Raw genomic sequence first — 22,519 nt, 5'->3', positions numbered from 1 at the left:
AAGCCACCTTTCGGTGTCCTAGGACACCCAAAGAAAAATCACCCTGTCATCCTCTGCCAGCTCAGGTCAAGGTTATGCCAAGAACCTCTTCTCCCACCCAAAAGTACAGTATACATAGGTGGCTTCGCTGGCCTCTAGTCACTGTCCAGCTTCAAGCACCTTTTGGAGTCTGCCCCAGGCCTCCACTCAAAGGTACACACTGGCCACCATTGGCAGACCAGCTGGAGACTATCAACATGCCCCTTCCACTAGGGGAGGGGAAAGAACTAACTAACTTTTCCCTTCTAGGCACACTCCATTTCAAAAGTCCTCTCCCCAAATCCCAATGCATGCCAAAAGTCAGTAGGAGCGTCCAGCTTTCCAACAGTGTGGGCCAGTGTTGGCCATGTTTGCCGTTGTCCCTCTTCCAGCTGCACGTTCAGCAAGGAGGCAAAGTCTCCAGTCACATATGTGCAGCTCAAACCCCTTCCCTATTTCTATGGGTGTGTCCCCTGTTACAACATAATGACATTGTCTTAGTCTTTTGGGGCTACTGTAATGAAATATCACAGGTTAGGTAGCTTGTAAAAAGCAAATTTTACTACATGTTAACTAAATTGTAATCAATTTATAATATATACAGACATCAAGTCATTGTACACCTGAAACCAATGGTTATATGCCAATTATATCTCAATTTTTAAAAAACAAAAGGGAATTTTAGATTGCTAAAAACAAAGTTATCCAAGTCATCATTATCTACTTATTCCAATACATGAGGATTATAGAGACTCACTGCTACACAGTAGCATTTATCAAAAAGTTAAAAGAGCTTTGGTATTTTTCAGATTAAAAAAAATCAGTGATGTGCTTATATTATGCATTATGTCACATCCCCACCAGAGACTGAGGCGACATTACATAATCACAAAACATCTAAAAATTCACATTAAATGGAATATACTGACTAACCTTGTCCCAGTTCAACCATTTTGCCACCAAAAGTGAGCCTGCTGTGAACTTAAAACTTTCAGTTTTAGGATATTTTTATTTTAAAAATAGAGTCCCTAGATTCATACATTTTACTTTTGTATCTTTATCGTACAGAAATAAAATCTCAATAAACAAAAGATATAAAACTATGTTCATTGCAACATCACTTTAAAAACTTTATTTCTCACAGTTCTGGAAGCTGAAAGTCCAAGCCCAGATTGCCAACATGATTGGATGAGGGCCCTCCCTTCTCTGGGTTGCAGATGTCTCATAGGTGGAAGGGGGATTCAGAGCTCTATCTGACTTCTTTTTTTTTGTAAAGGCACTAATCTCACTCAGGAGGCATTAATCATGAGGACCTAATCATAAGTCCCCAGTTCCTAATTCCATTACCTTAGGGGTTAGTTTTACAACATAGGAACTTTGTTGGGACACAAACATTCAGACCATAGCAATTATATTTTGTGTAATGGGACCAGATTAGTGTTCCTAAATAAATGTCAGAGATTTTAACCTTGATCAAGTACCAAGAACCTGATCAAGGTAGCTGATCAAGGTAAGATAAATTCCTACTATGCTTTAATCCTTTCCATGTGATCCATTATGAGCCACATATGGTCTGAGGATCACTGCAAGACAGTACCTTCGTGTGGCTTTCCTCTTGGCTGATCATACAGCCTAAAAAGCTTACCCTCCTTTATCATCCATCTGGTTCACATTCAGAATATGTGTCATGTAAGCTCAAACAGAAAAAAAGCAGTAATAATGACTTTGCAATGCTGGGTTTTACTTCTTATAAAATGTTAAAAACCTATGTATCCAAGAGCAGAGGAAGTTGTGAGGGTAGTGAACTATGTCTCTTGGGCCCCCGTGTCTCCCAAAATGGTTTCACATGGACCTGTCAGCCCCTTCTACCCAGGATTTTCAGGACGGTGGGCACAAGGACCTCATCTTTTTTTTTTTATGCCATTACAGTTGTCCCAGTTTTTCTCCCACCCCAAGCCTTCCTCCAATTCCTATAGTCAGTCCCCACACCATTGTTTGTGACCATGGGTATTATATATATGTTCTTTGTCTAATTCCTTCACCCTCTTTCAACCTCTCCCCACCTCCCCCTCGCCTCTTACAGACCTCACTTGTTCACAGAGTAACTATTGATGGTTGGTTGCTCTCAGCCTCTTGTGATTCTTACCTCTCCTGACTTCCTTACCTCTTTCTGCTCTCCCTTGTCTCCTGCCTTGGTGATGTTGACCAATGACCTGGATTTACACATTTTGCTCTCTATCCATTAGTTCTGCCCATAGTAACTGGTGGGAGATCAGCAGTTTCTATTGTGAGGGCTTTGTTTCTGACCTGGACTATGGAAGCCACTGCAGGGGTCAGCATCCGAGGGAGTCTCTACCATATGAGGACTACCACGAGCTGCATATGTTCTAAATTTCAAAATCCAAGGTTCAGAAAGTGCCGACAGTGATTTGAGAAATGACCTGGATGAAAAAAACTAAGTGCAGATTTCCTCAGCCACATACAGGCCACACAGGCTGGTTGACATCGGTACATCACTTTGTCTCTTTCGACATCCATAAAAGGAGTTGAAGAAATCCCCAACTATGGGCTAGGGCTGGTTACATCATAATCACCTGAGCTTATTGTCAAAGATTATTGTTCCCACAATTTACCACAGTTATGTTAGTCTCCCGGATGAGATTGTGTATGTGTTCACAGCAGCAACCCAGGTGACTCTGAAGGGCACCTGGGTTTGGGAACTATTTCAGTAGATGCTCTCTTCTGATTATAACAGGTCACTAAGCCTGTGGTTGTATTAACCAGGTTTTGGGGGGGGGGGACTGCAAGACCCCTCCCAGGGACACCAGGGAATCTGAGAAGGGAGAGAAGGTTACTGCCTCTAATGCCTTTAATGTGTTGTCTGCTGTCTCTTCAGTTCCTACCACAGGAAGGCAGCAGGCACCACTGCTCTACTGGTCTAAACCATAGTTCTCTATTGTCCCAGAGGTTCTAAAATTGGGAAAGAGGTCCCAGTCCTGCTTCCCGGCTTTCCGTGGGAAGGAGAAAGGCAGAGTGCTAGGGGGAGGAGAGGGAGCCATGTGTTAACAAAGTGGCCATTTCGTCCCCCTCCAGGAGGAAGGTTTTTCCCTGTTGCTTCCTCACATTTGCAGTGGTGCAGTCTGTTGCCTTGGAGACCAGCTAACACTTCCCAGCAGGGTCTGCTTCACTGCCTTTTTAGTTGCTTAGAACTGGAAGTGGGCACCAGGAAAAGCAGAGTCCTAGGACCAGGAGCCCTTCTCCCAAAGATGGAGAAATGAGAAATGCAGGTGAAGGTGAGTATCACAAGGTTGTCAGAGGTGGTATGAGAAAGGGTGTGGGAGACACTAAGCTCTGAACAGAGAGAAAAAATTTAGGGAGGCTGGGGTCTTAAGCATCTGTTTCCTCCATGTCAGGCACTGTGCCAGGTGTTGGGGGTACAACAGTAGACAAGTGATAGGGCCAGTCCGGACTGTGACAACTTGGTGTGAACGGGGGGAGGGGAAAGAAGGGACGATTGGAGAACACTATTCTCTTTGCAACTTGGGGGAACAACAAATTGGGTTCAGGAGAGACCTTCTGAGTTTTCCTGTCAAACAAAAAGGGCAAATGACATTTCTAGAAGTAGGTCCAATTTGAGCAAAGAAAGGCATGAAATAACAAGGTAAGTGTTGCCAGGGACTAGAAGGATTTAAGATGAGATAGAAAGGTGAGCAGGGAACAGATCCTGAAGCAATGCTAAGCCTTGCAAAGAAGATCCCAGGTGATTATCCATGGCTCTGAGGCTCCACATCTGGTTCTAAATAGATAGCAAGATAAACAACTCCACATACTGGAAAAGTCATTATAGCAGCAGGATGTAAAATGGATTAGGTAGGGTCAAGACTAGAGGTTATTTGGCAATTAAAATGTATAAACCCTGGGATGGCTTTATCCTGGATAAACATTTAGAAGAATCTGAGATCCAGCTATTAGCAAAACAGGAAGTTAGCTGAAGATCTTTTATCCACTAATCAGGTCTAACTCTCCCCTTGACCAAAGACAATTTTGCATGCTCCCTTCCTGTCAACACTACCCCAAGGTAAGCTGACCCACCTTTGTCAAAACCCTGGACCTGCAAATATTTTCAGGGGGAAGTTTATTCAACAAATATTTTCAGGGGAGTTACTATGTTCTAGGCACTGTTTTATGCAAAAGCATTTTAGTAGAGAATGTAACTAAGTTCCTTTCCTCCTGGGTCTGTCTTCTAGAGGATTTATGGGGGCAGAAGCAGGGAGAGACAGATAATCAGTAAATAAATAAGATCAGATGATGAAACAGGGCAAGGAGGGGAGAAAAAGCAGGGTGGAGGGGCTACTGAGATGGGGTGCTCAAAGAAGACCTCCCTGGTAAGGTTTTATCTGCACCAAAGCTCGAGCATAAGGGCTTTGTTTCCTTTACTGCAGCCTCCCCCAGTGCCTGCTCTGTCTAGCACCTAGTAGGCACGCTGTAAATGTTCACAGAATAAAGGATTGCTTAAGTATCATATAAAGCGCTTGAAGAGGCAGCACTTGTAGAATACCAGTATGCTATATTTCTACAGATGAAGAAATAAACCAAAGGACCAGTGCTCTTTCTAAGCACACCATGTTGTTCTATAACGTGCCTTCATGGGCCACAGGCCTCTGGCTTCCTTAAGTGTTAATTCCTCACTGAAAAGGGAACTGAGACACTGTGGGGTGCCCACTGTTTATGGGCTGTTTAACAGTTTTTGCCACTAGAGTCTCCCAGTAAAGCCAGTTTGTTTTTTTAAGACATTGCCACGTGATCTTGGTGCTTCCCCCGCAAAAAAACAAAGCCTCGGCCCTGGCTGGTGTAGCTCAGTGGATTGAGCACGGGCCTGCAAACCAGAGGATTGCAGTTTGATTCCCAGTCAGGGCACATGCCTGGGTTGCAGGCCAGTTCCCAGTAGGGGACACATGAGAAGCAAGCATACATTGATATTTCTCTCCATCTCTCCTTTCCTTCCCCTCTAAAGATAAATAAATAAAATCTTTAAAAATTAAAAAAAAATCCTCCTGACAAAGGATTAAAGACCCAAAAGAGAAAAGCAAGTTGCCACATCATCAGGCTATTTAATGATTTCATAAGAATGCACACTCACGTTCAAGTTGTATCTCTGTTTGGAGTTTCTCGCCTGCCATATTTTGCCAGTATTTTTTTTTTTGGTTGCAAATAATAAAAACCTCAATGAGCTAGCTTGACAGCAGAAAGTGAAGTCAGTTCTCATAAGTGCCTGGAATCAGCAATTAAAAACTCAAGACCCAAGGCAGTTTCTCAACCTCCTTCTCTCCCTTCATCTCCCACCTCAAAATATTTATCATCTGTCAGTCCCTGCCCTCATGTCAGTTACAACCTAATGGGAGAGAGAGACCAATTTTTAAAAATTACATAAATGAATGTATCATTCTAAAGAATGTGCTGAAGAAAAGGAACATAGTTCTCTGAAAGTTTATATAGCACAAAAGAACCTGAATAAAGTGGGATGCTGGAGAAGATGTCCCAAAGAAGTGACATTTGGGCTGCAGTTTCAAGGAGCAGTGGGTTGGGAGAAAAATGTTGCAGAGTAAAGGCAGTATGTGAAAAGGCCTGTGGTTGAGGGAAATGCAGCATTCCTATGAAAAGGGAGGGTGCTGTGAACACAAAGAGGGTCACAGTGGTAAAAGGGGAGAGCTGGAGGGTAGGTGCGCAGGAGCCAGACTACATGAGGCCTCAGATGCCATCACAAGGATCTTACTCTTCATCCTAAAAATGAAGGGAAGTCTCTGAATAGTGTTAAGCCAGAGGGAGAAGGGGCGTGGCATTGGATTTCTGTCTTTACAAGATCATTTGGGCTTTAGTAAGGAGGACAGATTGGATGAGAGGACTTGACATATAGGAAGGCCAGTTAGGGACTAGTAATGTTTATGGCAGAAATGACTGGTCTGGAAAAGAGAAATGTCAATGGAGACAGGCAAGTGGAGAGACAGACAAGATCAAGTGATGGATTGGATATGGAGAATGGGGTGTCAATAATTCCTAGGTTTCTGACTCATGAAAAGATGGGTGGTTGTTCTTTTCCCTAAACTAGAGAATAAAAAGACAGTAGGTTTGTAGAGAATATGAATTCTATCTTGCCGTGTTGAATTTGAGGTACTCCTGATGGAAATTTCCGGTGTTGATGAACACCCACTTCTGGAGTCAGAGATCTGGGCTTTTGATGCATAGTTGAGAGTTGTTTCATGTAGGTGGTAGTTCAAGCCATGAACAAGGGTAAGATCCCCTAGGAAAAGGGGAAAAGGTTCACAATTTAGTCTTGAGGGACACTGACTTAAAATGCTTAGGAGAGGAAGAGGAGCCTGCACAGGAGACTGAGAAGGTACAGGCAGAGAATAAGAAGGAAGCCTGAGAGAGTGGCCCCAGGAACCAAAGCTGGCAATGACCACTAACTCTACTTGTCTCTGAGGACAGTCTCTTCTGGCTTCTGAATGAACATGGTGGCTCCACAACTGAATTCCAGTTCCCAGAGAATCTAATTGATCCACCTTGGGTACGTGTCTACCACTGATTCAATAAGCTGTGAGAGGCAGGCTGTAGGACCCAGCTCTTTAAGTGTAGATGTAGTTCTCAGAGAAAAAAGTTCAGTATTTTTACTCTCTCCTCCTTCTCAGAATCACTATGGTCACTTGCTGTCCTCTGTGCCTCATGCAGCCTTCATTATACTGTTAACTCAACCACCTCCTTTTTGTCTTTCAAGAAGGTCTAAGTTCAAAAGACACCTTCTCTGCCCACCTTACCTATGCAAAGTAGAGTCCTTTCCTGATCACTATAATGCCATCCTGTTTACTTCCTTTATAGCACTTTCTACAATTTGTAATTAATATATTTAATTTTTTAAACATCAGTGTCCTTTAGAATCAAGCACTGCAAAGGACAAGAACAACATTAGCTTAGTGGTTCTCAGCTGGGGATGATTGTGTTCCTAGGAGACATCAGGCCATGTCTAGAGACAGTGCAGGTTGTCACAGCTTGGGGGTAAGGGTGCTACTGGCATCTAATAGGCAGAGTCCAGGGATGCTGCTAAGCATCCTACTGTGCACAGGACAGCCTCACAACCAAGAATGTCAAAAGGACCAAGAATGAGAAACCCTCATTATCTTGTTCACCATTATATCCTCAGCCCCTAACAAAGCCTGATACCTCATAGGTGTTTGATAAGTATTTATTGGATGGATTAGAGGAGAATTGAGTTGAATATAGAGAACAGTCTTGGAGTTACTTACTCTTTTATCTGGAATAAACTTACTTAAGTTTATTAACTAAAATTAAGTTTATCTTGGATAAACTTACTCTTTTATCTGGAATTCTTTTCCTCCCTAGGAGAACAAGCACCGAGTGTCTTTATAATGGCAACACAAACTAGCCACGTCTCCCACAGTCAAGATAATAAATATCTAGAAAATCACTGGTAAGCTTCTCTCTGATTTTGCACAAAAATACAGTGACAATAATATTTTGCCCTGGGGAGTTGAGGGGGGAATACCTGCCTAATAGTGAGGCAGGTAACTCGCCATTGCATTGTCTGATACCTGAGGGCTTCAGTGATCCACCAGAAAAATAGAGTAAAATTTCTCATGAACCCAGAGATCACATTTTATTAGGACTCTACAGGAACCCTCCCCACTTCCTGCACAGAAATAAACATTTTTTTAGAGGCACTGTCAGTGTGGAATCAACATCCAGCGCTGGGACATTGATCAGATCACTTTGTTTTGTAGCACAAAGAGAAACAGAGACTCAAAGAAGCAATTGATCCAGAAGGATGTCAGTGAACTTGGCCAAAATCCAGACGATGGACTACTAGTTACACATGTTAATCAGACACAAGACTTACTGGTAAACCTTTGTGCTTTAACTGTGTCACGGTGTTTACAGATCATAGTGAGAGAATACAGAATGTGTCCAACTCTGGGTATTCTCTTCACGTAGGATCCCAGGACTGAAAAAGATTAGTTAAGCATTTATATCTAATCCCTTGCCTTTAGAAATGACCAAAGAATGTCTATGCTGTTTATAGAAATTTTGGAGTTCTCTGAGGCATATCGTGAAATATTCAGGAGCATATAAAGAAGACTGTCCACATTCTTAAAGCCTGAAGTCTAAGAAATTGATTTCTAAAATTCCCCTACCTGAGATTTTGGTTGTTTTTTTTTTTTTTTGNTCATAGTGAGAGAATACAGAATGTGTCCAACTCTGGGTATTCTCTTCACGTAGGATCCCAGGACTGAAAAAGATTAGTTAAGCATTTATATCTAATCCCTTGCCTTTAGAAATGACCAAAGAATGTCTATGCTGTTTATAGAAATTTTGTAGTTCTCTGAGGCATATCGTGAAATATTCAGAGGCATATAAAGAAGACTGTCCACATTCTTAAAGCCTGAAGTCTAAGAAATTGATTTCTAAAATTCCCCTACCTGAGATTTTGGTTGTTTTTTTTTTTTTTTTTGATTCCCTAAAATCTAAATCTAAAAGTCATTTTCACTAATGGCTGCTGGAGCAAGAGAGTTATGGAAGAATTAACCTCTAGAATAACCAGGACTATGTGAGCCATCTTCCCAAGATGGTGAGTGGATTGTCTAAAACTCAGAATTCTTTTTACCATAGAAACGGTTGTCTTCAGAGGGTGTCCAGTTGCAGGCCTGGCCCATAACTATCTAATCTATGTTGGAGTTTAAGTATCACACCTGTGAAATGATAATCAGTGCAAAACAATACAGTTTTAATTCTGGCAATTAAACAACCAGGAAAATAGTCATATCTTACTTTTCTTGAGTATGGGCACTTATGGGAAAGCAAGTTTAATTAAAAGAAAATGAGGAATATCAATAGAGTTGAGATTCTGAGGGATTTTTCAGTGGCCTCAGATGTTGATGATATAGCTTTATTTCATCTAATATAATATAAATACATGACTCCCCAGATGTACAAGGACCAGCCCTACATTTATCAGCCACAGTCAGGGCCTTCTTTGCCTCTCAAGTGAGTGGCAGTGAAAAAGAGGGAAGGGAGCGTTCCAACACAAAGATCTTTACTATTCTCTTCGAAAAGTTCAACTTTTAGAATGCAATCACTATGATCTACACTCAAAATCCAGAATGTATTTAATAGCGAATCTTCAAATAGTAAAAATACAAAATCAACTTTCCAAAACCTGATGGATCATTTCAAATGCAAGTAAACTGGAAGAAAGGTGGGTTGCATCTGCCTTGCTCAGTGTTGTCACTGACCAGTGTGAGTCCTGAAAGATGAGAAGGGTGACATCTAGCATTCATATGTTCACAGTATTTCATGTGTTTCCCTAAGTGTGAGACAGGACAATGGCTTTAGGTAGTTCAAGACAGGACACTGATTAGCGGAGACTCACGTAATGAGAAAGTGATCTTTTTAGTCCCTTCTCTCACAGTTCCTAATCACACTGTGATAGTCACAAAGTGGTGCTAATTTAAAGACCATATATATTGTGATCACAAACATGACGTGAGCTTTTTATGTTTGGGTTTGAATCCCAGCTTCACTACTTACTAGCTGTGTAACTTTGGGCAAATTATTTAAATTTTCTACACTTCAGTTTCCTTGTCAGTAAAATGGGCTTAATGATAGAACCTATGTTTTAGAATTAAATGAGTTAATTTATGGAAAGTTCTCAACACATAATAAGTGCTATTTAAATGTTTGCTTTAATTATTAGTATTTTTCACACTTCTTTAGTATCTGCAATTTCCTTTTGAAACAGAGAAAGTTGGCCTGGGGCGCAAAACTTAAGGTGCAATGTGATAGTCACAATGTGGTGCTAAGGTGCAATACTCCCTTGCTGGAACATAATAGCAGCATTTTATTGTTGTCTTTGTTTTGTGGTTACCTTCCACCATTTTCGAGAACTATTTATGCAGAAGCACTCAAGGTCCTAGTCTGTACCAAAGCTTCAGATGCCCATCTTACAGGCAAAGGAAGACTTGCTCAGCATCACAAAGCTAGTAAATGGAGAACCCCATTGGCTTGGGCAGGAAATTTATGCTCAGAAACAGGTTGTCATTGCCAGTAATTTATTTAACACAGGTTCACTGTGGGAATTATAATAATTTCACAAGCCAGTAGCAACAAGATAATGTCTCTTAATAAGCCAATAAAGAAATAACACCCTTTGAATGAAATTACATTTATTTGAGGCAAATGGAATTTAAGGGAAATAAAGTCCAAATTCAATGGAGGTGTGCCTTTCTACAAGTTGGTGAGTTGGTTCTCAGAAGAGACAGCTTAGTTAACCAAGAGCTGCTGCCAGGGCAAAGGGAACATTTCTTGTTGTTAGAGCACATTGCTAGGGAATGATGGCACTAAATGGGTGGCAAGATAATCTCCCTCCTGGGGCTGCTGCATGGTTTTTACTGTCCCTGGTAAAGAGTTGTCTCACCATGGCAGGAGTTAATGCCCAAGGTCTTCAGAGGGCTGGGTAGGTCAGTAGAGTCTCCTTGCCCAGACTGAGAACTCTCAGTGAGTCCTCACAGACTCTTGCATTTAAAAGCTAAATGTCCCATTGCTGTAGCTACTTTTCCACATGTTCTTATTGCTAAGCCCCCAGGAGTGCCCATCATCCAGAGCTACTATTGACCAATAGCAGCAGGTATCAGGACAACATCTTGTCAACATCTTGTTCTGCAATGTAAACAGCTTCATTCTGGGATCAAAACAACTTCACATGATTCATAAACAAGAGGGCTTGAAATCACCGAACAGTACCACACTCCTTTCTTCCCTCCTACTCTTTGTCCATCCTATTAACTCTTCCTCTCCCTATATCCTCTGTCCTATCCTGTGTAGCTCAGTCAGCTATAGTGGATAGCTGTTGTCTACCACCTCACCCACTGCAACAAAAGTCCTGACAAATGCAAGCTCAAGCAGAACCCACTTAGGGTTCAAGCAGTTGCCCAGGAGCAGCTGAAGCCATCCTTGTATCTAAACTGGGGTCCCAGTGGGTGAAATGGTGCTCCAGGCCCATTCCACACTCATCAGGTGCTAGAGGGTAGTTTCTCTCACCGTGGGACTGAGACAGCCTCCTATTATGATGCCATTCTGTGCCCTGTGTGAGTTATGGCCAACTTTGGCAACACTTAAGGTCAATTTGTATCACATGGACAGCAGTGGTTGTGCTGGAAACTTGTAAAATCCCTGTCTGATCCAAGCCTTGCACACCTTTCCAAGCCTCTTCTCATGTCACAGTACTCCGTATTTTCTATACTCCAACAACAGTGGGCACCTTTCTGTTCTTCAAACCCTCTGACATACACCTACCCCAAACCCCATTCCTCTGATTGGAATATGTGTTCCAAGCTATGCACAGGGCTGGCTTCTTAGCTTACAGATCTTGGCCCAGAGAGGATAAAATTACCTCCCCATCTCCTCCCCAGTCATTTTCTATCACATTTCTGTTCGATCTTCTTAGTGGAACTGTTTCTTCCTGGAATTATGTACATAATTCCATTTTCTCCCTTACTGTCCATTCATCTACACTAGAATGTAAGTTCCAAGAAGGCAAAAATATTTTTATCTTGTTCTAGCATCTTGTTCTATTGTAGCTCTAGCACCAGGAGCAGTGCCTAGTTCAGAGTAGGGCTCAGAAACACTCACTGGAGAATGGAAGAAATGCCAGCCTCCAGAAGAGTTGAACAGCCAAAGTGGACTCAGAGCTTCAGGTCAGCTTTCTCTACCTTCTGGCCCCCAGAAAGCGTCACCAGTGTTGAATGCTCACTGTGAATGACTTCAGTTTCACCCACATTCCCACATTCTGAGCTTAGCATTATATAAGTGATGCAGGTGTCTCTAGGTACAGGTAAGGGGGCTTAGTTCATTTCGTGGGCAGACTGCTGTGGTGGCTAGAAAATTCTTCCCCTAAAACTGTCACCTGCTGCTACTGCTTTCAGCCTCTGGAATGGACAGGATACACCCATTCCCTCTTCCATTAGTCAGCGAATATTTGTTGGGGACCGTCAGACTGATAGGCAGAACTCATCCACCTGAAATGACAGAAGGCAAGGTGGAAAGAAACAGAGACCACCCAAATGAAAACAGACAGGGAATTTATTCAGAGTTTTCTATAACAGAGTCAGCCACCATCACGTGTGTTTGGCAGAGACTCAAAGGCTGTCAGGGGAGTGAGAAAGCTGTATAGTGAAGAAAGGGAGACTCCAGGTGTGCTCTGGAGGACGCTGTCAGCAGAGGCAAGCTGGAGGCACCTAACTGGAAGCTAGGCATATCATGTGATTGGTTTGTGGGCATATATGACTTCTTTGGTTGGTCCTGAGCTGGAAGCAGCGGTATAAAAATAGGAAAGCTGGCATCTTTGACTGAGTCCTGACCCTTGCAGGCCAGTTGCTGTGGAGGTTGCCAGTTGGAGTTTTATTGTCAAGTATGGTCTGGCTGCTCTATGCGTGCAGACTCGGTCTCTCACAGGCAGGCCATGTTGAGTTCCCTTGGATTGTACAGCTGCTTGTTAGACATGAGATGGAAGAGGGGAACTGGACTTCCAGGACAGCTGGCCCAGAGCACGGGTCTCCATTTTCCTCTGTTCCTTCAGCAAGGCGAGATCTTAATCAGGCTGCTTTCAGGTAAGACCATCGGAGTTGGTGGCTCTTGGGCACCTGTGTACAGAGAGCCTGGCACCTAGAATGTTCTCAGACTTTCTCTTTCCATGGCTATTTGTTTTACTCTGGCTCCATTTCACAGAGGCTACAAGAATGGGAGATCCAGCCCCCAGTGTGGGATGATGCACACAATTGGCTTTCAACTCACAGTTTAAAGTTTGAGAAGCTCACCTTGGCTGACCTGATCTGTCAGGGCACAGCTGTGCTGTAAGTCTGAAGCCACCCCCTCACCCTAAACCTGCAGTGACATACCCAGCTCCCTGGGCCTGAGAGACCCCTTCTTAGATGTTGCTTCTTCAGGGATAAGGACAGCAGTGCCATGAGGAAAATGCAGTTCTCACCCCAGATCATCCACCAGTTCGAAGCAAAGCTTTCTGAGTAAGTATGTTTTTCAGTGTGTTCCCAGCAACCCCAGAACTCAAGAATTACTGCCTTTCGGGAGCTTGAAAGTCAGATGACAATCTCTGTAGGACTTTAGGCAGGTCTTTTCTCACTTGTAGACCCAATTTTATTTTTCTGACATAAAGAAGTTGGAATATAAGGACTTCCGCCAAGATGGAGGCATAGGTGGAAACACTGTGCCTTTTCTCACAACCAAGTTTGAATACAACAAAGGTTTAGTAAACAAAGACGCAGCCAAAGAACAGAAAACTGAACTATACGGAAGTCTGGCAACAACGAACTGTTCAACCGGGACCCGTAAGAGGGGCGGAGCCAGCAGCAGAGCAGGGTCAGGCAGGAAGGATCCCCCAACCCAGACGACCCAGGCAAGCAGGCAGCAGGGGTAGCATTGCGGACCCAGTGAGGGTGAGGGGCAGTCTGAGCACGGTTGCACATTCGTGCGCGCAGATAAACCCAGCAAAGGAGTGAGCAGTGAGATGGACCGCAAGGCCCCGGCAGCGGGAGGAGGCAGAGGGGACCATCATTGATTTCCTTTGACCCCACCCCCACATACAGCGTCACAACCCAGCCACTGAGTTGCCCTGCCCTGGTGAACACCTACGGCTCCACTCCTCATACAGGCACGAACAGTCCAAAATATGGCTCAAGAAGAACTCAAAGCCCCAGAGCTGATAACTCTAAGAGGCTAAGAAATAGCCAGCCTTTCAGATGCACAGTTCAAAACACTGGTGATCAGGATGTTCACAGAACTGGTTGATTATAGTCACAAATTAGAGGAACATATGAAGGCTAAACTAATTGAAATGAAGGGAAATGTGCAGGAAACCAATAGTGATGGAAAGAAGACTGGGACTCAAATCAATGGAGTGGACCAGAAGGAAGAACGAAACATGCAACCAGAAAAGAGTAAAGAAACAAGAATTCACAAAAATGAGGAGAGGATTAGGAACCTCCAGAACATCTTTAAACGTTCCAACATCCAAATTGTAGGGGTACCAGAAGGGGAAAAGAAACAGCCATGAGTGGAAAACTTATTTGAACAAATAATAAAGGAGAACTTCCCCAGTCTGGCAAAGGAAATAGACTTCCAGGAAATCCAGGAAGCTCAGAGAGTCCCAAAGAAGTTGGACCCAAGAAGGAACACACCAAGGCACATCATAATTACATTAGCCAAGATTAAAATGAAGGAGAGAATCCTAGAAGCAGCAAGAGATAAGGGGACAGTCACCTACAAAGGAGTTCCCATCAGACTGTCAGCTGATTTCTCAAAAGAGACCTTACAGGCAAGAAGGGGCTGGAAAGAAGTATTCCAAGTCATGAAATCCAAAGACCTACATCCAAGATTGCTTTATCCAGCAAAGTTTTCATTTAGAATGCAAGAACAGATAAAGTGCTTCTCAGATAAGATCAAATTCAAGGAGTTCATCATCACCAAGCCCTTATTATATGAAATGTTAAAGGGACTTATATAAGAAAAAGAAGATGAAAAATATTAACAGTGAAAGGACAGCAAACTCACAGTTATCAACAATCTCACCTAAAACAAAAGCAAACCAAGAGGACAGCTAGATCAGGAGTGGAACCATAGAAATGAAGAACACATGGAGGGTTAGCAACAGGGGAGTGGGAGGAGGAGAAGGGGGAGAAGGTACAGAAAATAGCATAGACAGTAGATAGAAAATAGATAAGGGGAGGGCAAGAATAGTATGGGAAATATAGAATCTAAAGAACTTGAGACACGTGGTCATAAACTAAAGGGGGGGAATGGTGGGGGAGGGGGTGTGCCAGGTGGAGGAGAATGAAAGGGGGGGAATAGAACAACAACTGTAATGGTATAATCAACAACTGTAATGGTGTAATCAATAAAATAAAATATATTTTAAAAAGAAGAAGTTGAAATATCCGTTTTTCAACTGGATCATATCCGTTTTTCTCAGCTTTCTAAAATTGATGATTTCCTTGGATAAACACATAAAACCTCACAGCCTCATTTGATGTGTAGAGCGACCACTTTCGGTAACTGATGGATTGTGTTCTTGCTTTTATAAATGTCAAAATATGCGGGCTCCCCACTCCCAAACCAGATTTTGGTTGCACATGTCTACATTCCATCCTGGCTATGCAGTCTGTGACCCATGATTACTGTTTGCCTGAGTTTACCTACAAAACTATAGTAATAACTAATAGCTAACATTTGTTAATGTGTCAGGGATTCTACTAAGGGCTGCATGCATTATCTTATTCAGTCCTCAGAACAATCTGAAGCATAGTATTATTCAAAAGTTAACTAAATCTCGATTGCTAACTGACTAATTTGCCAAATTTATCAAAACACTTTGACTATAAATTTTATAGTAATTTACAGTTGGAAGGTTTAAAGGGTTTTGGAAGAATTCTGCAATATTTTAGTTGATTGGTTTAATTGTGAACCCAGCATTTTAAGGAATGTTGAAGTCCATTCAGTTAATTGGTCATTTAGGAAGTTGATTCTCAAGTAGATTGATTTGGATAAAGTCCCATTATTTTCTTCATGGTGGAGATGATGAAACTGGGACTTGGAGAGGTCCTCACATCTGTCCAAGGTCACCCAGCTAATAAATGGCAGGGCTGGGTCTCCAGAACAAACCTGTCTCATTCTGAAGCTCATACTCAATAGCCCTTCTATACTCATGCGTGCCTGAAAACTATGCACTACCCCTGCCCCATGATTTCATATCCAAAGGCCTTCCTTGCCCTTCCCTAGGCCCCCAAATCTCAACAGCTTTCAGTGAGGGAAAGTCACTTATATTCCAGTGACTGAGTCTTTAGGTTCAGCACCTGTTACATGGTGGTTTCCAAACAGCCACTGAAATTGTTTGAGACTAATTTTTTGGAAACTAAGTTTCATTTGTTCATCAATACACTGAGAAAGTGCTGTTGAACTGTCTCCCATGTGTCTTGATGATCATCCCCAGGTGACTTGAAAGTCTTCCCTGAAAGGACCAATTTATGAAAAGCAAGAGTATTCTTCTACCTTCTTGATGAACACCCAGAGAACTGCCCTCTACTGCCCTGCCTGCACTCAGCATTCACTCTCATCCCTGACTCTCATCCCACCAGATCGCAGCTGCCTGTAGTATACACGGCACTACCAAGGAGCTGCACCCACACAATGCTCTTCTCACAGCCCCTCCAGTGTTTACCCCTAGCAAACAAGCACCTTCAGTTTTCTCGGTTAAATCTGCCTTATACTCTCCCCAAAACTTAGACACATTGAAAAATAACTCATCCACGCTTTCCTCCCATGTAAGTGGCTGTTGCTCAGTAATGGAGCTGTCCTTGAGTAACAAGTCTTTCTGGTGTTTTGACAGAGCTATAGGACTTTATCAACAGAGAATTCAGTGGCTCACAGAAAACAGCAAAAAGGTAACAAATGTGGATTTTATTCTTTGCCTCCTTTCACTCATTTCTACTGTATTTGTTAGAACCCTTTCAGGTATAAATTATAGACCCCCAATTTAATTTTACTTCAGATAACAAAGAAATTTATTGACCTACATAAATGAAAAACCCAGACACAGCTGTATCCAGGCGCCCAAATGATGTCACCTCTTTGTCTCTGGGCTCTGCTTTCCTTGGATTGGTTTTATTCTCAGAAAGCATGTTCCCAGGCTTGGGAAGATGGTCATCAACAGTTCTAAGCTTACATGTCACCAGCTAGAGTGACGTGCCCATAGGCACCCCATCTACCTTTCTCAGTATACCTTCCCAGGTCCTGGGATCGATTCTCACTGGGCCAGTTTAGACAAATCACCATCACCAAGGAGGTGTGATATACTAACTAGCTAGGACTGGAACTAGCTTATTCCTGGGGAAAACCAGGGGGTGGGGGAGGAAGGGGAGTTTGGGTAACTCTCCCCACTCACCAAACCTCAAAGGGAGGTGGATGCTTGTATGTAGAAAGCCAGAGTGCTGTTACCAGAAGGCAAACAGATCTTGGGTGGGTGAGAATAGATGTGCCCTGGACCATTTAACCACATACCCTTAATGAGATTTATAAGACTAAGGCTAATCATCTACACATAACTTCTACTGAATCTTTGATTAAATATCTTTCTCACCCCTGGAGTGTAGAAGAATGATTACGGCCAATTAACCTTTGATTTGCTCTTTTATTTGTTTTAGCCTGTTTTCCTCCAATGGATGCTTTTCTGGTTCACTGTTTTCTTTTACCTTAGGCATTTTCTGTAGAATTTTTGTTGTCACAACTGGTAAAGGAGGGTGACAGGGAAACTTCTAAATACCCACCAGTGCACAGTCCAGCTCCCCGTGAAGGGGAATTATCTGGCACAAACTGCCAACAGTGCAGCAGCTAGAAACCCTGGTGTAGGACAGTAGAGAAAGAACTGAGCACTCACCCAGTGCTTCTCAAATGTTATTTTTTTAAGGATTTTATTTATTTTTAGAAGGCGAGGAAGGGAAGGAGAAAAGGAGAGAAACATTGATGTGAGAGAAAAACACTGATAGGTTGTCTTTTGTACGCACCCCAACCAGGGACTGAACCTGCAACCCAGGCATGTGCCCTGACCAGGAATCAAACTGGTGACCCTTCACTTTGTGGGATGATGCCCAGCTAATGGAGCCACACTAGTCAGGGCTTCTCAAACATTATTGTGCAGCCAAGTCCCCTGGGGTTGGGGGGATCTTATTAAAATCAGACTCCAATTAGGTAAGTCTGGAGTGGGACCTAAGGTGTCTCATCTCACAAGCTCTCAAACAATGGTAATACTGTCAGCCCATGCCCAACACCTGCAGGAACAAGTTCCCGGGGGCGTCCCAATATTTATTCTTCAGGAAGAGGAGGAGAATTTGGTAGAGGAGAATGAGGACTGGCCAGTGAGTGGAAAGATGAACAGGAAAATGTAGTGTCCTGAAAGACCGGTGTATTATTAAGTGTTTCAGTCTGTTTCAAATTGTGTCCTATGCTAGTTACTCAGGGCTTCAGAGAGTTGAGAACTTGGATTTGGCAAGAGCAAGGTCATTGGTCACCTTGATAAATGTGGCTTTAGAGGAATGAGGAGGGGAAAGCCTAATGAATGATCACAGAGCAATGGTAGGTAAGGAAGCATTTTTCTGAAATGAAAAACAGAGAAATGGAGTAGTAGAAGGAGAGATGGGGTCCTGAAATGTGTATTTCCTTGTATGATGGGCAGTAGAGAGGGAAGAACTGATAGTCTAAGAGAAGGTTGATTATAGGAGCAAAGTACCTATTTGATAAGCCAGATGCTGGTTGCAGGGCTTGGAGAGTTAGCTTTAGATCCATAGTAACAGGAAAAAGGCAAAATGTGTGGGCATAGGGCCAGACAGGCTTGTAGATTCTGCTGGAAAGATTAAAAAACAACTGCTACTACTCTTCAGTTTGTTTCTCTTTTCTCAGTGAAATTAGAGACAAAAATCACTTGCCAAGAGAATGCAGAAAGGAAATATTGAAGGTATGAGAGGTACAAAGCACCTCTGTGAGCAGGATATGGGATTAAACAGAAAACTAGTTATCTAGTAATGCAGGATTTAAGGCAAAAAGCATGAAATGGAATCCACCACCCCTGGAAAACTATCAGTTCCATATGAATGAAAATTCTAATTCACAGTGCAGGTATAACAGGATGAGTAGTTACATGCAGAATCCAACAGTATCATCTCTCGGTCCCATATTGAACTTGAGTTAGAAGAGGCAAGTCCAGTCTCAAAATGGAGGGCCAAGATCCAAAGGAACCAGAGCAGTTGAGAAAACTGTTTATTGGTGATTTGAGCTTTGAAACTACAGATGATAGTTTAAGAGAACATTTTGAGAAATGGGGCACTCACAGATTGTGTGGTGACGAGAGACCCCCAAACAAAACGTTCCCGAGGCTTTGGTTTTGTCGCTTACTCTTGTGTTGAGGAGGTGGATGCAGCCATGTGTGCTCAACCACACAAGGTTGATGGGCATGTAGTGGAACCAAAGAGAGCTGTTTCTAGAGAGGATTCTGTTAAGCCTGGTGCCCATCTAACAGTGAAGAAAATTGTTGTTGGTAGTATTAAAGAAGATACAGAAGAGTATAATTTGAGAGACTACTTTGAAAAGTATGGCAAGATTGAAACCATAGAAGTTATGGAAGATAGGCAGAGTGGGGAAAAAAGAGGATTTGCTTTTGTAACTTTTGATGATCATGATACAGTTGATAAAATTGTTGTTCAGAAATACCACACTATTAATGGGCATAATTGTGAAGTGGAAAAGGTCCTTTCTAAATAAGAAATGCAGTCTGCTGGATTGCAAAAAGGCCGTAGAGGTGGATCTGGAAACTTTATGGGTCATAGAGGAAACTTTGGCTGTGGTGGAAACTTTGGTGGAAGAGGAAGTTATGGTGGAGGTGGCAGCAGAGGTTGTTATGGAGGAGGTGATATAATGGATCTGGAGGTTATGGTGGCAACTATGGAAGTGGACCTGGTTATAGTAGTAGAGGAGGCTACAGTGGTGGACCAGGATATGGAAACCAAGGTGGTGGATATGGTGGTGGAGGAGAATATGATGATTACAATGAAGGGGAAAATTTTGGTGGTAACTATGGTGGTGGTAGTGGGAACTATAATGATTTTGGAAATTATAGTGGACAATAGCAGTCAAATTATGGACCCATGAAGCGGGGAAGTTTTGGAAGAAGCTCAGGCAGCCCCTATGGTGGTGGTTATGGATCTGATGGTGGAAGTGGTGAATATGATAGCAGAAGGTTCTAAAAACTCAGCAGAAAAGGGCTACAGTTCTTAGCAGGAGAGAGAGCGAGAAGTTTTCAGGAAAGCTGCAGATTACTTTGAGACAGTTGTCCCAAATGCATTAGAGGAACTATAAAAATCTGCCACAGAAGAAGCGATGATCCATAGTCAGAAAAGTTACTGCAGCTTAAACAGGAAACTCTTCTTGTTCAGGACTGTCATAGCCACAGTTTGCACAAAGTACAGCTATTGATTAATGCAATGTAGTGTCATGTCAATTAGATGTACATTCCTGGGGTCTTTTATCTGTTGTAGCTTTGTCTTTTTCTTTTTCTTTTCATTATATCAGGTATATTACCCTGTAAATTGTGGTAGTGGTACCAGGAATAAAAAATTAAGGAATTTTTAACTTTTCAAAAAAAAAAAAGAATCCAAGAGCATCAACAGGTAGGTGGCAATGTTGGTTAGAAACATAATTAGAAACTCACAGAAATACCAGGGCAGCCAGCAAGCTTCACAAATCTGCCTGTGATGGTAGAGAAGGAGAAAATAAATGAGAATCCAGAGAAATGAAATTAAATATACTGATGTAATGTCAACATAAGAAACGTCCAGATCTGTAAGGATTTTTGTGAGTTTATTTAAGCCAAATTGTGACTCTTGCTGGGAAGCAAAATCTCAACAGATTGAGTAAATGCTCCAGAGAATGGCAGTTTTGCACTTTATTTTATACATCAGAATCAAAGAAGACATAAGGGGTTACATGAAATTCATTGGTGGTTGATTAGGGAGGCAGGAGAAAGCAAAGTAGGAAAAGCTCTGAGATTGCATAAAAAGTAAAAGGAACAGACACACAGGTGGGTATAGAATAGTTAGCAGTTAACAATTAACGTGGTAATAATAACAGTGAGAAGATATGTGGTCTCTGCTCTGGTGTGGTAGTTATGTTTTGAGGGGTCTGGACAAAAATAAATTACTGTGATATTTCAAAGGTTTGTTATCCAGATATGTTATGGTAGATGGAAAAAGACAATAGATAGGCTCAGTTAAGGTGAAAATTGAACTTGGTTAGGGAAGTTACTGCCCTAGAAATGACCACCAACTACAAACTGCCTTTAGTTAGAAAGTTTTCTTTTCAAACCATCCCTTGAAATTACTTTAGGTCTCTGATTTGTAAGCCTGCCACACAGGCCTCCCCTGAGCTTGTCAGGTTTAGTATGTGGTCCCCTTTTTGTCCACATGTACCCCTTTTGGTCCTAAATCAATCCAAAAGATGCATAGACAACTAACCTTTTGGCTGGATAATAAGGTCCCATGTGCTAGGAAGGCTCATTCCTAGGAAGTCTCAGTGTCAGCATTTGTCTTGCTGAACGATGGACCTATGGAGATGGAGCAAGACCATAACCTTGGATGGAAGTCTAAGCTGAATTTTTTCTCCGGAGTGAAAGGCAGGTAAGGGGAAGGGGACAGTCAGGTCTTATGGGCCTTTACTAAGAAAAACACTCTGGATAATTTCTAACCTATAAGCTGTTATGACCCAGGTTTTGCTGTCTGTCTCACATCTCTGTAGTTTGCATCTAGTATAACATTTACTTATAGTTTGAGGGCACACCATACACCTCTTCAATTTTCACAATCTGACCATAAGATGAATATTCACTTACTATGGCTCATCTACTTCCCCTTAGAAGTATGCAAAGGCTGTTCATTATTCATCTAATTCCTGCTAGTCGTGTAATTGGAAGCTGTAACCCTAAGGTTTATTTGGGGCCATGGCTGTAAGAACACAATGCTATAAATTACAATTACCATTTAAAATTCTAGAGGCCCGAAAGACAGTAAGAGTCTCATAAGTGAATTTCCTGTGTCTCAGTAGCAGTTGTTAAGGGCCAGGTTTTTACAGCCATTTCAGCTTCTATCTGAATTGATATAGACAACTACTAATATATAATATAGGTAGTTGTCCTTGTTGGATTAGGGAGTAAGGACATTCTCATAATTGGGTTCTAGTGTTTATACATAAAATTCCTTTCTCAATATTCCTTTTCCAGTAACATTCTACAACTTCCTTTGTTTTTCTTAGTTGGTCTCTACTCACTCAGAAATAACCAACTTATTAAGACAAACTACTTCCTTTTAACTTCTCTTGAAAATATACATATCCCACCTTGGCCAGCGTGGCTCAGTTGGTTGGAGCATTGTCCCATAAACCAAAAATTGGGGGTTTCTCTGGGACAACTGTAATTGAACAACAATAAAAAAGTTAGGGGTTCAGTCCCCAGTTACAGCACAGGCCTGGGTTGTGGGTTCAGTCATAGGAGATGCAACTGACTGATACTTCCCTCTTTCTCTCCCTGCCTTAAAATTGAGAAGTATGTCCTCAGGTGAGGATAAATATATATCCTCAGGTGAGGTAAAAAATACACACACACACACACACACACACACACACATACAGAGTCCAGAAAAAGCCCAGCCATTAATATAATGAGAACACTTTGCACAACATCAATGTAACCTGGCTGTGAAGGACAGTGGACTGAATGCACATATGTCAACAATGATGACTTCACTGTACTAGTAAGGGGGTGGTAAAAACCACTGAGTGAACACATGTACTGTGTGACTGTCACATTCAAAATGACTGAGCGAGTAAA

General features: G+C 42.2%; 1 protein-coding gene and 1 pseudogene across 1 annotated transcript in view; both read left to right on the top strand.

Annotated features, from left to right (window-relative positions):
• VWA3A (von Willebrand factor A domain containing 3A) overlaps window positions 1–22,519 on the top strand; it is a 93,598-nt gene that overhangs the window by 19,698 nt on the left and 51,381 nt on the right. Inside the window, 6 exon segments of the mRNA XM_037055788.1 lie at window positions 3,112–3,311; window positions 7,414–7,501; window positions 7,812–7,929; window positions 12,811–12,935; window positions 13,029–13,106; window positions 16,481–16,535. Of these exon segments, the coding sequence (XP_036911683.1) occupies window positions 3,293–3,311; window positions 7,414–7,501; window positions 7,812–7,929; window positions 12,811–12,935; window positions 13,029–13,106; window positions 16,481–16,535 (483 nt within the window). The 5' untranslated portion in view covers window positions 3,112–3,292.
• LOC118993410 (heterogeneous nuclear ribonucleoprotein A3-like) lies at window positions 18,794–20,086 on the top strand (annotated as a pseudogene).

Source organism: Sturnira hondurensis, unplaced genomic scaffold (assembly GCF_014824575.4).
Source record: "Sturnira hondurensis isolate 20B ecotype Veracruz unplaced genomic scaffold, ASM1482457v3 Scaffold0008729, whole genome shotgun sequence".
NCBI lineage: Eukaryota > Metazoa > Chordata > Mammalia > Chiroptera > Phyllostomidae > Sturnira > Sturnira hondurensis.
This window is presented reverse-complemented; position numbering and strand designations above follow the sequence as displayed.